This window comes from Sebastes umbrosus, chromosome 4, assembly GCF_015220745.1.
Source record: "Sebastes umbrosus isolate fSebUmb1 chromosome 4, fSebUmb1.pri, whole genome shotgun sequence".
In the NCBI taxonomy this organism is placed as follows: Eukaryota; Metazoa; Chordata; class Actinopteri; order Perciformes; family Sebastidae; genus Sebastes; species Sebastes umbrosus.
Genome location: NC_051272.1, coordinates 26,415,179 through 26,436,373, shown reverse-complemented (window position 1 = coordinate 26,436,373; position 21,195 = coordinate 26,415,179). Strand labels below are relative to the sequence as shown.

Genomic DNA, 21,195 nt, shown 5'->3' with positions numbered 1-21,195 from the left:
TTTCAGCTCCTTCCACAGATGTTCAATAGGATTTAGATCAGGGCTCATAGAAGGCCACTTCAGAATAGTCCAATGTTTTGTTCTTAGCCATTCTTGGGTGTTTTTAGCTGTGTTTTGGGTCATTATCCTGTTTGAGGACCCATGACCTGCAACTGAGACCAAGCTTTCTGACACTGGGCAGCACATTTCGCTCCAGAATGCCTTGATAGTCTTGAGATTTCATTGCACCCTGCACAGATTCAAGACACCCTGTGCCAGATGCAGCAACGCAGCCCCATAACATAACCGAGCCTCCTCCATGTTTCACATTAGGTACAGTGTTCTTTTCTTTGGATGCTTCATCTCTTCGTCTGTGAACATAGAGCTGATGTGACTTGCCAAAAAGCTCCAGTTTTGTCTCATCTGACCAAAGGACATTCTCCCAGAAGCTTTGTGGCTTGTCAATATGCATTTTGGAAAATTCCAGTCTCGCTTTTTTATGATTTGGTGTCCTCCTCGGTTGTCTTCCATTAAGTCCACTTTGGCTCAAACAGTGACGGATGGTGCGATCTGACACTGATGTACTTTGACCTTGGAGTTCACCTCTAATCTCTTTGGAAGTTGTTCTGGGCTCTTTGGTTACCATTCGTATTATCCGTCTCTTCAATATGTCATCAATTTTCCTCTTGCGGCCACGTCCAGGGAGGTTGGCTACAGTCCCATGGACCTTAAACTTCTGAATAATATGAGCAGCTGTAGTCACAGGAACATCAAGCTGCTTGGAGATGGTCTTATAGCCTTTACCTTTAACATGAAGGTCTATAATGTTCTTTCTGATCTCCTGAGACAACTCTCTCCTTAGCTTTCTGTGGTCCATGTTCAGTGTGGTACACACCATGATACCAAACAGCACAGTGACTACTTTTCACCCTTTAAATAGGCAGACTGACTGATTACAAGTTTGAAGACACCTGTGATGCTATTTACAGGACACACCTTAGTTTAATATGTCCCTATGGTCACATTATTTTACATCTTTTCTAGGGGTACCATCATTTTTGTCTAGGCCAGTTTCATCAGTTTGTTTTTTAAAATGATTCTGTTGAACCACAATTCAAAAGCAACAGCTGATTTTCATTAGTTAATTTTCAGTAAATTTGTATTTATTATTACTTTTGTCAGTTTCAAGTTATTTCAGTGACCATTGTGGGTTTTTCTCTCTTTAACGGAACGTTACCAACAACTTTGCCTACGTCTGTAACACTTAAGCCTGCTTTATAATAAAAAAAACTTGAAAATCTCACTTTTTTATAATATGGGACCTTTAATACAGCATGAGTAAATACCAGTAAGTGCAACAAAGTCACTATACATTCTCCAAACCTTAAAAACATCAGTCCCCATAAGAATGTAAAGACCATTTTTCGTTCTGTAGATAATCTTGGAGGTATGGAGGCTATGCAGGATGGGTGTGTGGGTGTGTGGGTGTGTTTTGGGCTGGGTGCTGCTGTGATGTAACAGGGTTGGTGGGAGGTGGTGGGGGGGGCTTCTCTCTCTCCCCCATAGAGCTCAGCATGAGCGCTCCGCAGCAAAAAGGATGTGTGAGCAGGCAGCGCGCTACTGTAGGGACGGAGTCCACAAACTGCTTAACAAAGAACAAGCCAAACTTCGAGACCAGGAAAGCCGCGAGCTGCAGCCAACGAAACCCGTAGCCGGTCAGGACAGCGAGTCCGCGACGGCAGCGCAGTCCGGAAACAGCGGAGCCCAGCCCGGTGGAATCGACGGGCTCGTCCGCTGGATCGTCACCAAAATGAGCGACAACAAGAACATCTCCAGCCGGGAGTACGCTTCCAGCAAGGAGGAGGTGGCCGTGGCTCAGGAGCAGTTCTTCGCTCCGGAACCGCGGAGAGGCATCTCCGTCATATTGGATGTGAGTATGTGAGAGTAAGAGTGAGAGAGAGTGGTCAGCATGAACAGGTTGGATGGAGATGGAGATGGAGATGGTGAGGGTGAAGACATCCAGTGAGCGGTGCGTTTACGGACCGACCGGCGCAGTGCGCACCTCAAGATTCAAGAGTTTTATTTGCCATTTGCACCTAAGAACATTGGAATTGAGCAGTTTACACCGAGTCAGCTTTAAGAAAAGAAAAAAAGGTAGAAAAGGCACAAGGTAATTACAGTACAAAATAAGTAGCACATTCAACTCAACACAATAAATAAATAAATTATTAAAATATAAAACGCCCTCAGTGTAGTCAATAAATAAACTAACCTACCCTCTGCATAAGAACGATACCCCCCCCAGAATACAAATACACAGGATATTGTTAAAACATGTTAAAAGAACTTTTAACTCTCATAAAAATATTTAAAAAAAATAAATAATTAATATATTTCAGACAATTACACAGTGGAAGGCAGCATATTGCACAGCATTACAGTCCATTCAGTTCAGGTGTGTGTCAATGATGGTATGGAGGTGAGGTGTGGGGTATTTGTGTCCCTCATTAACTTACGCACAGAAACGATCTCACATTGTGAAGGCTTGTAGCTCGAGTTTAGCAGAGCAGGCGGGTGATTTTACCTGCTTCATGTGCACTATTTTAGGCTATGATGACACGTGTCTGTCGGAGATCAAGCCTGTTTTCCGGTTCCTCCGATGTCTGGATAGTGTCCGATCACTTTCTCACTATGAAGTATGGCCAATCAGTCTGCAGGAGAGAGATAACAAGAAGGGGATCATATGACAGCAAATACATCACTGTTATTACATTGATGTTTTTTGTCATTTTGAAAGAAAATGTCAGTCATCACAACTCTAGTGTCATAGGCGGGGTTTTCATTATACACTTCCTATCCAAATTAAACGTCCCGTGTTAAATAATCAACAGTATTGTTTGACCAATACTCCCTCAAGCTTGGCTCACTTCTTTTTCTCTATTAATACAGAAGTGTAGTATATACTGTATAGTAGCGTTACTTTTGGCGATGGTTTACTGTCAGTTCAGAGAAAGTCCGACGCGCATCAAGCAGCATCAGTGGCACAAGTCATATTGTCTGTTTGGGTGCTTAATGTAGTTTTTAATTGTTAATCAAAATGTCTTACTACTATATTTTTTTATTGATCCCGTTGTTAGAGAACACTGATCCAATATTAAATTCTGAGGCAGAAGCCAGAGGATAAAGCAGCCCTTTCTGTGTTGGAAGTGGCAATTACGCAGCGCCTGCATGTCGATTTAGGTCGGCTCATCAATACTATTGGGTCATTTTTCATCACCGCCCCACTAAAATCTGTTCCCTGGAGAGCAGATGATGTTGCTATTAAAGGGGAAGTACGCCCATTTTCAAAAAATCATACATGTTATTCCATATGCTCTAAGACAGTCCAATGAGTAAACATGAACAACTCTCTCCCAAAACCAAAAAACTAGAGTGTTAAAACTCAAACTTGTGATGTCATAGGGTATAATGTGTGGAACTGCTCCATAGACAATGAATGGGAAATATGTTATAGAGCAGTGGTTGTCAACATTTTTTTGTCTCAAGGACCCCTTAGTTGATACACATTAGGTGATGGACCCCCATTTGATAAGATTTTGCTTCTTCCATCTGAACATATTTTGGTCGTTAGATAAGACCATAATTCTATAGTTGTCGACTACAGTTGAGGAGATAACCGTGGAGGAAGTGAAACCTATGATCAGATTAGTCACTCTTATGACTCTTACTCACATTGGGCTCACTTCTATAGTGAATTAAATATTGAAAATAAACTATTCCCCATTTTTCTGGGGACCCCCTGGAGCGACTTGGTGGTTGAGAACCACTGTTCTTGATGCCCCAGAGAGCACCCAGGGGAATGTTCTGAGTATATGGGAACATTTTGTGCTTCACAACTGAGAACATAGAATAAAGCTCATTTGGGTATAAAAAAAAAGAAAACAAACATTCTGTGGGTCCATAAAATCAGTCTCCCATTCATTGTCTATGGAGCAGCTCTAGACTGTATACCCTATGACATCACACGTTTGAGTTTTAGCACTCTAGTTTTTGGATTTGGGAGAGAGTTGTTCATTGTTACTAATATTTTTTGGTCAGTCTTCGACCATAGGAATAACATGTATGAATTTTGAAAATGGGCGTAGTTCCCCTTTAATGCCTTAATGTGGTAGAAGACAAAAGGGAAAAGTAGTTCAGCTTCATCAGACCCTAACCACGACCCAAAATAGAATAATAAAGAAGGGGTACATGGGAAACTAATTACGATCAAGGCCAGAGGGCCAATGTATCCTAGTACCCTAGTAAATGGATTATACGTGTGTGTGTGTGTGTGTGTGTGTGTGTGTGTGTGTGTGTGTGTGTGTGTGTGTGTGGAGGGGTTGATGGGGGTGTTGCTGCCGATACTCCCTCCCCGAACGGTTGAGGTTGTCCAATCAGGCAGATGCAGTACAGCGGGGTTTGAGTCAGGACCCAAAATGGCTCTTTGACCTGTTTCTGATGTGTGACCCAGGAACAGCTGGTCTGCTTTCGGGACACCTGCTCTCAGATAGATACTGTATTTCTGAAATTTGGGTTACAGGCAGGAGATGTTTAAGAAAATGTTTAATTTTTACATTTTCTCCACATTTGTTTTACCACTTCAGGCACAGTTAAAACACAAGCTCTGCTTTGGTTTACACTAAAATCAGTTTCAATTGAAAAAAGCTGGAATAGATTGTATCTCATTGATTGTGTCAGTTGGGGGAGATCTTGTTTTATTGCGTAGATTTCTTATTGTGTTAACCTCCTGCTCATTTCTTATTGAAGTTTAATGTTTTCCACAAGATTGTTGCCTTTCTGTTGCATTTTACCTGATGCCCCCAGCATGATAGTTATACTACAGCCCAGTAGCATAGCAGTTCGTGAAATAGTCACAAAATGTAATGTATTGATTCGGGTACATAGACACAAATTTCACATTTTTTTTGGGATGGTCAGCACAAAATCAATTCGTATGTAATCCAAGTAAATGTAAACCGAGAAGTAAACACAGGAATTTTGTCTAGGAGACCAGTGACGGTGTCCCGTGTGAAACCGCAAGTCAAAGTTGATTTATTTGTCACGTAACCTCAATACTTAAGTTGTGGCACTTCCGGTGTTATTTCAACCCAAACCACGATCTCTTCCTAAACTAACTAAGTAGTTTGTTGCCTAAGCCTAACCAAGTCGATCTATTCCTAAACCTAACTAAGTAGTTTTATTTTTGAAAAGACTTGAGCGGAAATTGACACGTGTCACGTGTCGCTGGACATTCGTAGGAAAACGCACAAAAATACGTTGTTGTAAGTCATGTGTTAAAAAAGGATAGATTCGTGTCCATGTACACAAATAAAATAGATTAAATTTCTTGACTATTTCATGAACTGCTGTGAGACCGTGTTGCAGACCCACACTGATTGGTTGATACACCGTGCCAGCCGCCTTCTTCTGACATCAGTAGTGAACTCTCTCTGGCATTTTCTCTCCAGCTCACTTCCTGCGTTGGCTTGAACTTTGAAATGTTAATCGTTTTTGCCATTTTCCAATATTATTGACCGCAGCATTATTATCATGGTGAAGAAGTCCACACCGAAGGGATTGAGTGATTGCTGCAGTGTGTGTGTGTGTGTGTGTGTGTGTGTGCGTGCGTGCGTGCGCGTGCATTCTGCTCATTAGACCCTCCCTTCTTGCTTGTTTTTCATCCTTTGCTGTTCTCATCTTCTCCTTCATCTCAACCCCTTGTGCACCTTTCTTTCTATTCTTTAAACTCCTTTCATCCTTTGTCCTCTCCCCCTCCTTTCTTCTATCCTTTCCTCCATATCCTTCTTGTCTGCCTCCTCTCCTCCCTCCTCAACCAATCCATTCTTAATAAGGTTAGGAGATGGATGTAACAGTCTCCCTCCCTCTGTCTCTTCCCTCTGTTTCTATTTTGTTCAATCTTTTTCTGTTTCTCAAGCTGTCTCTCATTTTCTTCTCACTCTGTGTTTCTGTTAAAACTCTCTCTCTACACACACACACACACACACACACACACACACACACATGCCGCCTCCTCACCGCGACATTTTCCCTCCTCTCCAAGCTCGTCTGTCTCCAGCAGCTCCGGAGTTGGCTGTTTTCTTTGGAGCTGAGTGCGCCCTAGGGTGCAGCCGGAGAGCAGAACAATGCAGAGCAGCTTGTCATTTGGAATGTTGTGCATCTCAGCAGTTAATGATTTTCTATTTGGCCTGTTCAGACGGCTGCATCACTGCCTGAATGCACCACATACGTACAATTTAACAAGCAATACACTTGTAAAGTGAAGGAGCTCTGGATTAGTTAATGTACTTGTACATTACTAAATGATTAGTTCCGTCGTTTAAACTCGCATCCTGGTGGTCTTGAACATTAGTGTTGCTTTAAAAACAACTAAAACAATTCATCAAATATCAAAATAGTTGCAGATTATTTTTCTCTTGATCAACCAATTGATTAATCATTTCAGCTTTATTTGAAATATTAAATGAGAGAGTCAGAGATTATTAGTTTGAACTGTAAAACACTTTCACTCTCTCATGACGTTCCATTTAACAGCTGATAACGAAACTTGTCCAATCTTAAAGGAACAGTGTGTAACATCTGGCGGCATCCAGCAGTGAGGTTTGCCGGTCTTGTTTCCCGGTGGCTGAGTGGAGTGACGGGGGTTAACTCTGGAGCGAGTAACGTTATCGACTCCGGCCCAAGCAGGAAAAGTTAACACAGTGGTTTGTCCGTTCTGGGCTACTGTTGAAACATGACGGACGGCTCTGTGAAGAGAGAACTGTCAGTTCCCGATCCGTCCCAGCTGCCTGATCCGTTCTGCGCATGTGCGGGCAAGTATGCATTGCAAGAAGATCTGCCCCTACTCTGTCTTTAATTGGCTACTGGCTTGTAAATCTAAGCGGTAGATAGCCTAGTTATGATGCTAACTGGAGCTTCGGAGCGATCCGAAGGCTACCAGGTCTGAACACCATTATGCTTTTTCATCATTAAATTCCCTTCTGAGAATTTTTGAGAAATCTACTTTGTAGATTTCACATATTGGCAGTTTTATGAAAATCGATTGACGTTTTTGACAAGTTGAGAAGCTCCATAAACTGGCGCAACAGCGAGCTCGTACCTGCTCAAGTTCAGGCAAGATCGCAAATGAATTATACGCGTGTATAAAACAAACGTTTGTATAACAAGAGATGAATGTATACAAACTTAAAAAATTACAATCCAAACATCAATTTGTATTGACATCTATGGGATCTTTGCATGAGTTTTTTGCGAAGTACCCGTATGTACCTGTCTGATGTTGTCAACTGTTAGCGTTTAGGTTTAGAAGCCAGTGGCCAATCAGAGGCAGAGTAGGGGCGGGTCTTCTCGAAAGGCATACTGGGTAGGCGCGCCCACACATGCGCAGAACGAATCAAGCAGCCTCGACGAATCGGGTAGCTACTGACAAGGACCCGCTCCGTATGTAGATAGAAACGTCTCATTCTAAGCTAACGAAAACACAATTCTTATTTTAAGGTGATTATACACTAAAAAAAACATACTTATTAATATTCCATTTCTGCCAATAGATCCCTGAAAATGTTACACACTGTCTCTTTAAGATTTTTTTTTTCTGACAGTTCATATACTTTTTTAGGTAATAATTCTTATAATCTCTGCTCCAGTTCTGTTCTCAAGAGTGCTGGAAAGTAAGCGGTGTACTTCCACATCCTGTCTGTATAATTGGGATAAGTTAAGAGATGCCCCACCCACTCATCCCCTGTAGGTTGGAAAGACTAAGTCTGTTAAAGTTGTCAGTTTCGTCTTTCACAAGAACAGTTACAGCCCACTTCTCCTCCGTCCATCTGTATGTTCACTGTGTTCTAAGTTATTTGGGGCAAAATATGGCTAAATACTCTGCCGCCTAAATCGGTTGCTCACAATTGACATGATTGATGCATGAAATGAATCATTGTACACACACACACTGTGTAACTCCATGCATCTCCCTCTCACTTTCTTTCTGTCTGCCCATTTCATCTTTTGCATCCCCCTCACCGTGTCTTTCTCTCTGTCTCCCACCTCTTCTCTGTCTCTTGGCAGTTGTCAGTAGGAACAGTTTACATCAAACTCTGAAACACTGATGAAATACCAGACCTGCCACTTTCTATTCCATAGGGAACGAGGCTTTCACTGAAGTTATAAATTAGCTCCCAGAATCGTGTGTTTATACATGCATAGAGTGCGGTGCACACATAAAGCAAGTAATCATGACTCTGTAGCTCAGCTTTGTTCTGTGTTTGTACGTGATAATTGTGAGTTTTTATCCTCTGCTACACCAGTAAACTTCCGTCGTGTGGCTCCTAACAAGTCTTATCACACACCGCTGCACTTTATCTGGTTGAGACACACTTTGTGTGTTTTTGTGTGTGATTTAGTGTCTGTGTACACGCTGCACGAGTTAACAGATTGAATGGAAGACCAAACATTTCTATTTGCAGTAATTCACCCACCGGGTTCTTTTTGCTGCGAAGAATTGGACGTTCTGTTCTACTTAGAAAACACCACATTACGTGTGTTTAACCATCTGTCGCTTCAGCTGAAATTGGAATTAATGTATATGTTCTGCTCTATAGCCAGAGACCTCCTTGAAAACACTGATGTAGAGTATTCTGAATGTGACCTTTTTCTGGAAAAAGATCAAAGAATAATTTAGTTTCATTCAGAAATGATGTACCGTACCAAACATGGATGTTAAGAAAGGGTGCGTTCCGATCACCTTCTAGTTTCCTGCAAAGTGGACTGCACAGGTTATTCAGCTTTCAGCATTCATGTTAAGTAAGATTCCAAACCGTAGGGAGTAAAAATGCTCAGTTCAAAGGGAACTGTGAACTATGTGGGGAAGAACTGAACAATTGACAAGCAAGATTACCCATCAGTCATTGCACCTTACTGGAGTGCTAGCAAAGTGCGTCACCATCTGCGTTGGTGACAGGGTGTTCCCAATGGAGGGATTTTGTCGAGGGAGGTTCCCTTAACTGACATTCCCTGAACAGGGAGTAGGGATTACTGTTTATGTACACGGTGAATGGGAACGCAGAGCCAATTTAGTTTGTGGTTGACAACTTGACATAACATTGTTTTCATGCTCTAACTGAACAGTTTTTTTTAGAAAACTCAACTCAACCCTACCGTCCTAAACAATTAGCCACCTCTCTGTTGGCTAAACTATGTGATAGTGTCAACATTTCTAAACCACCTCAAAAATGCGTATCTATGGCACTTCTGCATTTCTGTACTCTTGGTACAATACCTTCAGTGCATACCCGGCAAATACTGGAAGGACTACATATCCAATCTGGCCCGGGAACACCTTGGGATCCCCTAAAAAGACCTGGAGGACGAAGAAGTGGAAGAGAGCGTGGATGAATCCAACAGTATAAACTAGCAAAATGGTATGCTGAGCAATCGCACAGGACAGGCCTTTCGTGGCTCATCGGTCTATGGGTAAGATTCTCACTGTGGGTGCGAGCGGCCGAAGGTTCAAATCCTGGACGAGCCCACAAAAATGGCTGCGTCATCCGGAGCCCAAGTATCTGTATCGGGCCTGAAAAAGCAGGATTGGTGCATCCCTAGAATCGTCATTGTGCTGGAAATTGCCATTTTTATTTCAAATCTGACGTCATCGGGTTAATACCTAATCCTTAATTTGAAGTCCACAAAAGAATCAACTTCACCCAGATGGAGAAATTACTTTTTTATTGACTTCAACACAAGAAGTTGCATGTCTTGATGATCATGTGAATAGCATGCCTGACCTGGGTTCCATGGTGTAATGGTCAGCACTCTGGTCTCTAAAATCAGTGATCCAAGTTCAAGTCTTGGTGGAATGTAGACATTTTTGTTGACGCAAGAAGTGGAAGTATGGTTTATAGACAGTAAAGTCATTCAACTTCTGTGATTTTATCGGAAATCCGAAGACATAGCTCTCGGCAGACGATTAGCATTCGGACCGTTAGGCATAGCCAAAGTTTCAGGTATTGACTATAAGAATGAGATTGTGGATGGGGCAGTTGAGCAGCTCAGATGTTCTAAAGAGGAAGTGAGAAAAGAACTGCTGCACCTACATATTGAACTTGAGATGCTTGTGAGATATTCAGGGCACGTCCTCTTGGGAAGAGACCTCGGTGCACACCGAAAAAAATACCGGAAGGACTGCGTATCCGATCTGCCGTGAGAATGCCTCGGGATCCCCTAAGAAGATCTGTAGGAAGCAGAAGTGGAGGAGAGCACCTGGGCGTCTTTGCAGAGCCTGCTTCCACTGACCTGACCTGGATAGGAGAGGAAAATGAATGGATGTATCAATCCAATAGTATAAACTGGGAAAACGGTAGACTGACCAATCTTGCAAGAAAAGCTTTTCGTGGCTCGTTGGTCTAGGGGTATGATTCTCGCTTAGGGTGCGAGAGGTCCCGGGTTCAATTCCCGGACGAGCCCACAGTGCTTAAAGTGGCCATTACTATTGTGGTATATTTAACAAGTGTGATGCAAAAGAGGAAGTCTAAAGTCTAGTGCCTTTGGAAAACCAGTGAAACCACTAAAGCTGATGTGACTTGATGAAATCAAAGTCACGGTTGCACACTAAGCAACTTCATTAGGATGGGGCAGTCATGTTTTACTGAAAAATCCGAGTTTTGGTGAAACTTTTGTGTCAAATGTTTCCTATCGTCCAATAGTATCACAAAGCTGAATCAGTGGAGCCATGGAAAGAGACAAGGCCAAACATACAACTTGACGATTGCTTTCAAGTCAGGGACAGACTGGAGGAATATTTATCAAGTGTGATGCAGGTTTGAGTCTTAGTGGAACCTTCAAATATGTAAGAACAGTACAACTTGTTCCCACTAAAAATTAAAAAGTACAATACACAGGAAACAGACAACAAGGGGGTAAAATACAATAATAACAATAATAAAGTAAATGAATAATAGTTGGGTGGAACTTTTTGAAGAAAGCAAATAAATTCATTGAGATTGTGGTAGAAAAGTGTTGCATTAACTCTATAGGTTTCTTTTTGTTTTTACATTTGTATTTATGTTATTCTGTCCACCCCATGTAACTACTACTTAGTCACTAAAAAGTAACTTTCTTTCTTCCTTTGAATTGAAGGAGTGCTGTTGATACTGCCCTCTTTTCCTCTTTTATGTACATTCTTCCTGTTTATACGTCCTGCTGCTCACTGCAGATACTTTCAATGATACTAACTACACTGTCTTGCTGTCTGTTCACAGATATTCAGAAGAGCTGACAAAGATGGTGAGTGAACACATTCATTTTCTTTATTAGTTCATATAATGTATTTGTTGAACATTATCCATAATAGCACTTCCCTAGATTTACTGTTTAATATAATGGAATATGTAAAATTATATATGTTGATAAACAGTGTGATTTCATCTGATAGGCCCTGATTTAAGAGGCACACGCTATGCAGTACTCATGATCTTATTATAATTATTAAAACCAGATTTCAATGAAAAGAATAAAAAGAAAAATAATTTAGTCTTAATTTGTTCCAACAATTAATACATCATGGTAAAAAACATTGAATAGTGGATGATGGCTGTCCTAATGGATATCCTTCTACCGTTGATGCCCTATTATTGTACATCTTTTACCATGATGTTTTAATTGTGCAACAGACTAAAAGATTCTTTTTAAGGGTTACTCAGCATTGAACATAAGGAAAGGCATTTTTGATAATTTTCACAGTTTTCTCGTGTCATGTTCTGGACTTGAAAAAAGTGCTACAGGTATCTCCTGATTGTCCATCTCTATGTCTGTTTTGATGGAGATCCAGATGCAAATTATAATTTCTAGACATTTTTATTGACCTTTCTTATTGGTGTCATTTTTACTATTCACACACAGATGTCACTAATAACATTAATAATGGCTGCATTCCACTTTGGTGTCCCAGGGCCCAGGTAGTGTGCATACTCTGTGCTTGAAGTGGAAAAAACAAGTGCCAGTGCTCTCTTATTCACATGTTGCCGTGTGTATCGGCCGGTATCAGCAATCTCTTGCTACGTATTCCTATTTACTCATTATTTCGTTAAGCATGTTATACTGTGTCAGTCATAATCAGCTGTGGTTTTATTGCTATTGTTATTATACTTGGGCTATGCATCTTCTATAGTAGGTACTCCAATAATATTCCAACTGGAACATTATGGGGTTAAGGAGGTGTGTTTGTATATTTACCCATAGTGTTAATAGTTAAAGTGCTTTCCTGTGTTATTTGTATCCTATAGTAGGGTATCATTCAGGTTTTAGGAGCAGTGTCTCAGTCAGGATACTACTACATATTATACAGCAGGATAATGAGACAAATTCTCAATTTCTACAGTGAATAAAAGATACTAGTAGATATTGGGTTTGGGGGTTTTCCCCTAAGAAAATTTTAAGGTTTTTGACTTAAACCAATACAATTTTACGCCATTTTAGTCCATTATTATTACAAGTTTAATGAGTATTTTATCATATACATATATCACAGCCTTTGTCTGAAGATTTAATTTGTCTTGAAATGTTTACCCTGTAAAATATTAGTAATATAAGTAATTATATTTGTTCACAAATATTAAAAGTTATGATGAAAAGTTCACTAATTATTTTACAAAAAGGACGTGAACATTGTATTGATGAATCACAGCAACACACCCCCCCTCCCCCATGCTTTGCATCGGCTCGTCCAGATGTTCTCCACATAGTTTTATGGTCATACGGCTCATGAGGCGCGGCACAAAAACGCTGGCGCTGCGTCGTTATGAATCGGCATTATGAATCTCCCAGAGAACCTGATGTGACGAGGACAGTAAAGAGTACTGACAGCTTGTGAGAAGTGCAGGTGTGCAAGAAAAAGTCATGGTACGCCGAAGAGTAAAATGAAGAAGTGCCGGTACTGCGTACTGGTGATTACCGGCCCGCTTTGAGCACTCTGCATACTTGCTCACTGGTATAAATGTTGAGTTATCCTTGTTCTTTTTCAAGCAATGCCAAGTCAAAATGTCTGCTTTAATAAAACTTTTTCAGTAAAATAACAACCTTAGAGGATTGGACAACCTTGGCAGAGGTTTATATATACAGTATGTGCTCTCTGAATGATCAGTTCTGTTTTCATACCTGCAGTTTTGCTTCCAGGGGCATAAAGTCACAAGAAGTGAATCTAACCACCAACCTGTTCCTGAACTTTTTTGGCCTCGTTGGGTAGGTTTTCTGACAGATTATTGTGTTCCAACACAGACAGATTTATTGTCTCTGAAGCCTTTTGTGTGGCGGAATACTAGCAAGCATTAAGCTCTGTCTGTCTGAGCCACTGCTGTTGCTGCAGTGTTGCTGTATTTTTAGCGTGTTGTGAAAGTGTTTTTAAAAGGGGAAAGTTTATATTACTGTGTTGCTGTGCCAGTGAGCGATTTGTTTATACCCTCTGGCATCGCATGTACTGCTACTATCTCTCTCTCTATCTCTTCATCTCTTTATATCTCTTCCTGCTCTCTCCATCTATTCCTCCTCCTCATCCTTTCCCTCCTCTCCTCTTTTATCGTACCACTGTCGTTGACTAAAAAGAATTTAACTAATGAGGAAACAGCAGAAAAAGCTGTGCTTTCATAGCAGCCAGATGGTCATTTGCTCTTCCAGTGTGTGTGTGTGTGTGTGTGGGGAGGGGGTTTTGTCTGCTATCCAAATAACTGATTACTTCTTTGCCTCCTCTCCAGCACGGCTACGTTCCCAAAAAGTATCTCTGTAAAGAAGATATCTGTTCACTTTAATGTGCACTTCCTTGACGGTTTATTTAGCCGTTGCTTAGTCATCTGTCTGACCTCTGTTTCGTTAGTTATTAGCACGATAGCTCTGTGTGTGTAAGTGTGTGTGTGTAGATACACACTGCACAAAATCCATTTCTCAACTGAAGTGGTAGAGGAGCGAACATAAACAATTTTTACAGATGATTTAACTTTTGACATCATTGCTGTAGATGACATTTTTATCTCGCCTGGGGTTCTTCTAAGAGACGATCGTGCCTTTACAACAGACTGTGGCATCAGCTGTCAACGGTTTAAATGCTTGTGCTACCTAATTACCAACTACTCAGATACAGAACATCAGCTAAGACACAACAAAATTTACATTTTCATTTCATGCTGATCTTTTCCCGAGCACAGACCAGTTGTATCAACGATAAAGCAGCTCTCTCTGTCTGCAGTTAATAAAAACACTTCATAGTAATTCTTCATTCTCACTGAGTATTTCACAATGACTCAAACAGCGCCCCTCTAAATGTTATATGGTAAATTTCTCAAACTATCCCCTACACCCTCTTCCTACCTATTTCCACTCCGTTTGTGCGTTCGCGTGAAGGGTCCGCCATATTAGGTGCCATCCCAACCAATTAGCGGGGAGTGGAAGTGGGTTATATAACCCTCCGACAGCGAGCCTGCATCGATGTCAAATAACATATATTGCTAAGAAGTGAAAGTTATTTATTCGTTCCATTGCAACATCAGCGCCCAACAGCAAAGCTCGCTTCTGCCATTTTGGACTGTAAGCGACTAGTTTTTCTATTCTATATTTATGTTTCTTGTTTATGCCCCAAATTACCATATTGCTTGCGTGTAAAAACCTACTTGGCAGTCAATTGTACGTGGAGTGTTTGTAATGATAGAAAGTATCCGGTTTGAGAAAGGCCCGTGGTGAATATGTGTGGTGAAACACTATATTGCACTCCTACTGTAGACCCGTAGATCAATGTCATGTCCGTGAGGAGCATGGATGACAAGAAGGACAGAAAAGGGTGAGAAGGCCAGGCCGGAACTGGGAACAAATAAAAATTGAGGGATTAACCAATCAAATGAGGCTACCGTCATACCACTGCCCAATGCCAAACTGTGATTGGTCATAAAAAAACAAGATGCATCAGCTAACACAGTAAAAAAGAGCTAAACAAAGTGAAACAAAATATGAACCATTTAAATAGTATAAAAATCGGAGCAGTATATACAGTATTGACAATAAACAGACTATTAACAAAATTGCACAAGTGGAAAATGATATTGCACAGTGAGAATGAATGAATGAAATTCCACCTGAAAATATCAGGTTATTGTCAGTTTTTGGTGTGTAAGTGTATGTGTAAGTGGTCTACTGGGAGCAGTGCTGGTTGTGGAGTCTGACAGCTGCAGGAAGGAAGGACCTGCGATAGCGCTCCTTCACACGCTTTGGGTGGAGCAGCCTGTCGCTGAAGGAGCTCCCCAAGCTGAGATGGTGTCCTGCATGGGGTGGGAGTCATTCTCCATTATGGAATGCATGACAGCTTAGCCATCATCCTCCTCTCTCCCACCACCTCCATAATGAAAGCCATAATGTGGGGTAACTCCTGCTGTAGCTGCAGCCATGCTGCTTTCAACGTCTAGTGGAGACGTCGCTGCAGCAGGATAACACAACACCAGCAGGTCTTGGATCAGCTGCCTCTTAACGGATCATGAATGCATAAAATAAATATAAGTAGCGAGATGAATGCATCCAAATGTAACGGAGTAAAAGTAATGCTTTTTGTCTAAAAAATCTACTCAAGTAATAGTAAAAAAGTATGCTGCATTAAAACTACTCGGATGAGTACATTTTATTCAAAGTTACTTGAGTACATGTAAAAGAGTAAATGTAACTCGTTACTCTGCTTATTGTGTCTTGCTTGCCTGGGTTTAGATGCATGTGTTAGTCAGTCCATTGAAACAGATGTTTTATTGCTGTAGTTTACACACACAGGGAATCAGCACCATGGACAGCACCCACATAGGTTTCCTGAGCCCTGTTTAAGAAAGCGGGATTAGTAAAAACTCTGAGTTAATTAAGCCTGAGATGAGGTAAACTCTGGATTTTCAGTTCCAGAAAGAGAGCTAACTCAAGCCCTTGGTCTGCTGGCTGGCAGGTTTTCTTCAACAAACCCTGAGGTTTGTCAGAATTTAAAGATATTAGTCGGTTGCGCTGCCAGTTATTTCTTTGAACATTCAAATATTACACAGCATCAAGTCACCCTCAGCTCAGAATAAAACCACTGCATGTCCCTCTTTTTGTGAAGATCATGTTTATAACTCTATGACTGAATAAAGGAGTGGATGTTGGAGTACATGGGATTTATTGTTTTAGTAGCCTATACCTGGTGAAATGTCAGGAAGGTATGAAAAAATAGTTACCGCCCAAGCCTAGTATTCTGGCTTCAATTGATTAACTGTCAATATATTTAAATTATTTTGCTTCAAATTTTGCTCTGGCCTTTTCTCTTAGTATATACTTCATTATCTCAATGAAATGTACTGACATAAATGTTTATGTGACCGGTAAAAAATATGCTATATGGGCGGTGGATTTTTTTCATCCACCAGTCCCCTTGGCCGGTCAGTCAAAGTTAATTTCTGACACAGTGTGTGTGTGTGAGAGAGAGATGGCATAAATAATTTCCCCACACCACGCTAGCTGTAGGATTGTGTGCAATTTCATGACAACAGTCTCTTGGGGTGTTTCAACAACTCCATTGCTGCTAGAAATACACAGCTACAAACTGTCTTTTAAAGAGGCAGATATGAGTGTGGTTGGGTGGAGAGCATCAGAGCAAGAGAAAGGAGAGACTGAGAGTCAGAGAGGAACAAAGAGAAGAAGATACAATGGTTATTATGAGGAAACATAGTTATTTGATGTATGGAACACAGAAAGAAGAACCAGCGAGCAGAAGCTGAAGAAGAGCTATTTTTATCCCCTTCCTTCCTCTCTCCTGGGAGAAGACCGGGGAACTGTTTTAATGAGTGAGAGAGGGAGATGCTAACGGGGAGAGGAGAGAATTGTTAAAAGAAAAGAAGGTGTGGGGAGGGAGAGATTGACAGAAGGGGAGGCAGGAGGTGGCACAGTCTAAAAGGGAGAGGAGGCGAACTGAGAGAAAGAGAAAGAAGAGCAGGGCGAAGAGGAGCAAGGGAATAAGAGCGAGTGTGCCGTATATCTGACAACGGGTCAGTAATTGAGGTTTAATTGGCCGAGTTCTGTCTTTACATTCAAAGCACAGATTTCAGGGCCGGCCTTCCTGCCCCCGAGCTGCTGAAACAGCCATTAGTGTGTGTGTGTGTGTGCATTAATGTGTGTCAGTGGCGGCTGGTGACTCCAAAAATTGGGGAGGTCAGAAGAACCAACCCACGGTGTCATGTTCTTTTACTAACTACTTATCTGTGTCTGCATTATGCATCCACGTCGACTTCAAATACAGAGAATCTTTCATCAGTGCTTAGTGTGTAGTATAAGTGTATCAGTACTGCCTGCGTTTGTGTGTGCGTGCATGTGTACGTGCACTTTCGGCGTGTGTTGTTTGTGATTATCGCAGCTGACTCAAAGACATTGTTATGCAGCAGGTGGAGTGTTTCAGCAGCCAATAATTCTATGAAATAGTTGCATCATTTGACAGCACTTAGTTTGTTGTTTGCACTTGCAGCAGCGCCTCTAATATGACACAGTCCACCGAGCTGCTGCTGTTTGAATCTTAATCTTCGCAAGTAGAATGGAAATGTTATGAAATAATAACTGGGGGTTATTATTTTAATTGCATTGCTTTCCGTCACTGCTGACTGAATGACATCAAGTTGTATTTGCATTTTAATTGCACTTCCAAAAATGAACTCAAAACCACATTCAATCTTGAATCCTGAAGCCACAAAATGTAATTAAACTTGTGCACCTTTTAATTTGTAATATGAATACATTTTTATGTTTTACCCTTTTACCTGCTTTGGACTTTGTAAAAAGGAATGCACACACAAGTTTTAAAGACATTCATCCCAAACATGTAGCTATTTATCTGCGGATTTGTATCAGACCATCACTACTCAGTGGACACTGCAAGTATAGGCCTTTTCACAGTAGACTTTGGAAAATACCTTAATTAATAGAGTAAATATGTTTGATTTTCAGCATATACAGTATGTAGTCAGAGATGTGCTGAAGTCAAATATATCATTATGTCATTGTCAGGAATTTTTGTTTTTCCAGCAACCCAAAATTCAAAGACTAAAGACATTTCCCTCACAAATTAGTGGTATTTTCTATTTTATAATTCATAAGGGACATGTAACATATGTATGTATGTGTAGTGTTTACCACTTTAGATTTTAGATCTTTCTAGAACTTTCTCGTTTTGGCTCGCTGCGGCCGACTGCGGTTTATTTTGGGTGACAGATACGGAACAAATATGACGTCACGTTACTCAAACTACAACAATAAAAGTGTTAACTTCCTTCTACCTCTGCATAGACTCAAATGAAGCAAATATATTGATGGAGGCATTCAAAAAATTATTTCAAAATTGTAAAAAAAAAAAAAAAAACGTGATACATAGGTGAATCGATTTGTTTCCCAACCCTAATATTTACTGTCTACCATTTTTGTGTGACATTTAAGCTCTATATAGTGCCCTCAAAAATGTCCATAGTTGAATGAAAAACGTAGTTTCCATGGCATGTACAGTACTCTGCAGTGCAGTAGGAAGTTCTACTAACAGTCCCAGCTCTATAGCATAGGATAGATGCAAGAAATTCAGCTGTCAGTCAGTGAAGACGCAAAATGAGAATGATTCCAGTGTACAAAATCTCAATTTACTGCTCACTATGGAGTAAATTATTGAATATCTATGATATAGTGAACGAGGGAGTGATTTCAGACACCTCACAGAAGAGGTCTAATTAGGTAATATAGGTGGAAACACCTGTGAGTGTCAACCATGGTTGTGTGTGAGCCTTTTGCCTCATTTTCACAATGACATCTTGGACAACTTGGTGGAGAGACACACCGACACAACCAGTGACACAGAACCGTTCTATCAGTGTTCTCATCAGTTAGTGGGGAGCTTTTAGTTTTTCTTGCTTCTCGCCGTGTGACTCACCAGCCATCTGCTAATTATCGTCACAGTGTTTGACATACAGACAGAAAGCAGACGGCGTTTGGGGAGGCTTGTTTATCCATACTGTCATGACCAGACATAACTACAACCTTACAGCTAAAGGCAAATAGGAGGGTGCAGCTGCTTCTGCTCAGTGTGGCCAAACAGAGCTCTTCACTGTGAAATTAATGAAAGTTATTTTGGTTGTTTGGGTATTTGGTGCCCAAGTACTCTCAGCTGTGCACTCCCATTGCGGGATCATCTGTCCTCTTTCTCTGTTTATTCTCTTTTTCTGCCATGGTATCATAGCTCATGCTCCCTATTCAGTCCTTTTATTCTGTCTTAACAATAAATTGAGGAGAGAGATGTAAATTTCCTCCCCTCAATATCATCTGGGAAACCTGGTACTGACACTTTACATTTACCTCTATGAAAGCTGAAGCTTTTCTCTTCCTTACTGAAGAGAAAGTGTGAATCATTCACACTTTTGAATGATTCTTGCCCAAATTGTATCTCACTTAAAGGTCCCATATTGTAAAATGTAAGACTTCCATATCTTTTATATTATAAAGCAGGTTTAAGTGCTGTATAAATCCTGTGAAAGTATCGAAGTGCTCAATATACAGAGAAATACACACAGCCCATATTCATAAATTGTGCATTTGAAACAAGCCGTTAGGATTTCTGTCCATTTGTGATGTCACAAATATACAATATTTAGACCATTACACGGTTCTAAACGTTAACATTCTAAATGTGTCCCAGTTTATTTCCTGGTTGCAGTGTATGTGTATGTCATCAGCTGACAGGAAGTAAACATGGATCGAAACTGTTGCCAGGCAACACAATTCTGTTGCAATTCTGTTGCAATGCACTAAAACGGAGCGTTTCAGACAGAGGGTAAATACAGGTATATTCAAGCAGACAGAATGAAGAAAATAAAGTTTTTTTTTAACATTAGAGCATGTAAACATGTTCTAGTAGAAACACCAAATACAAGTATGAACCTGAAAATGAGAACGATATGGGACCTTTAAATATTTTTTAAGCATACCTCAGTACTACAAGATAGTGGGATGTGTTACTGTTGTCTCTGCCCAATTAATCTTCTTTCCACTGGCCATAACAAGCTTCTGTTCATATATCATATCTCATAAATCAGACCTGTCTCATTGCTTAGAGAACCATCACAGCCCTCTGTCAACAATATTTGCACTCTGCCATAGCTAATGAAGTATAGCAAGTTGCCATTACTCCATTCATCTCTTGTCCGGTATCACTTGACTACTGTGTTTTCAATCCCAGGCACTTTGGGTTCAGCATTATGTGACATCATTCTCTCTGTGGTTGTCATACAAATTATAGTAAGTGTTGCCAACTTTTCTCTATAGATTTGGTAACTTTTAAGACTTCTTCTGTGATTTTCTTTTTTTTTTATCTAATAAGAGCCGACCGACAAATCTAGCAACTTTTTAGGTGGGCATATGCTTCCTTAAATAGAGACATCATTATTTCTCAGTGAATGTCCATTGTCCTCTCATTCCTGCTCACTGTGGTGACAACTTTCTGCATTGACTGTGTTGAGTGAGTTGGAGAGAGCAGAACTGTGACCAGTGTACCTATAATGACTAATCACCAATCCACATTGTTTGCCACATTAAAGCCTAACTTTAACTTACAAGAGAGAGGTTCATTGGTTCACAACATGTTAGTTAGTGAGCTTGAGGTGCTTCTGGGTATATTTTTTAACTTTGGACAGAGCCCGGCTAGCTGTTTCTAACCTGACCCACCGGATGGTTTGTTGACCGTGTGAGAATTTATCATTGGAAACGGTTTGGAAAAGGGCAGACACTTTCAAAAAATACTTGGCAGGGGATTGGATGAACTACCTGTCAGTCAAACGCTTGCCGAAGCCAGTAGGGAGAAGAGCGAAAACATCTTCTCCATCTTTGTTCTTCTTTCAATTAGGATTATTCATAATTAACTGTTAACCGACATTAAGCATTTTAACCGATTAACGCTATCGGTTAAAACGGTTAAAAGAAATATTTATAATTAATCAAAAAGCTGAGCGGCTCGTCACTTTAAGGAGAAAAGCTGGTCCACCTTAACAACCCACCATAAGAGGCGGAGCCGGAGTTGCAGGATACAGGAAGTCGGCTCCGGTCTTTCCGGCTCACTTGAGCGGAGCGGAGGAGCAGTAGTTTCGTAGCATTTATTCAACG

General features: G+C 40.8%; 1 protein-coding gene and 1 non-coding gene across 3 annotated transcripts in view; both read left to right on the top strand.

Annotated features, from left to right (window-relative positions):
• Window positions 1-1,508: 1,508 nt before the first annotated feature.
• The window catches only part of necab2 (N-terminal EF-hand calcium binding protein 2), a 154,129-nt gene continuing 134,442 nt past the window's right edge, over window positions 1,509-21,195 (top strand). The window contains exons 1-2 of one of the 2 annotated variants that reach the window (XM_037766615.1): window positions 1,509-1,909; window positions 11,289-11,313. In XM_037766615.1, coding sequence (XP_037622543.1) covers window positions 1,577-1,909; window positions 11,289-11,313 — 358 coding nt within the window. In that variant the 5' untranslated portion in view covers window positions 1,509-1,576. The remainder of the gene's footprint in view (window positions 1,910-11,288; window positions 11,314-21,195) is intronic. The other variant, XM_037766614.1, reaches the window with a different exon arrangement.
• trnap-agg lies at window positions 10,423-10,494 on the top strand. Its single transcript has one exon. It is a non-coding gene; the product is annotated as a tRNA-Pro (tRNA).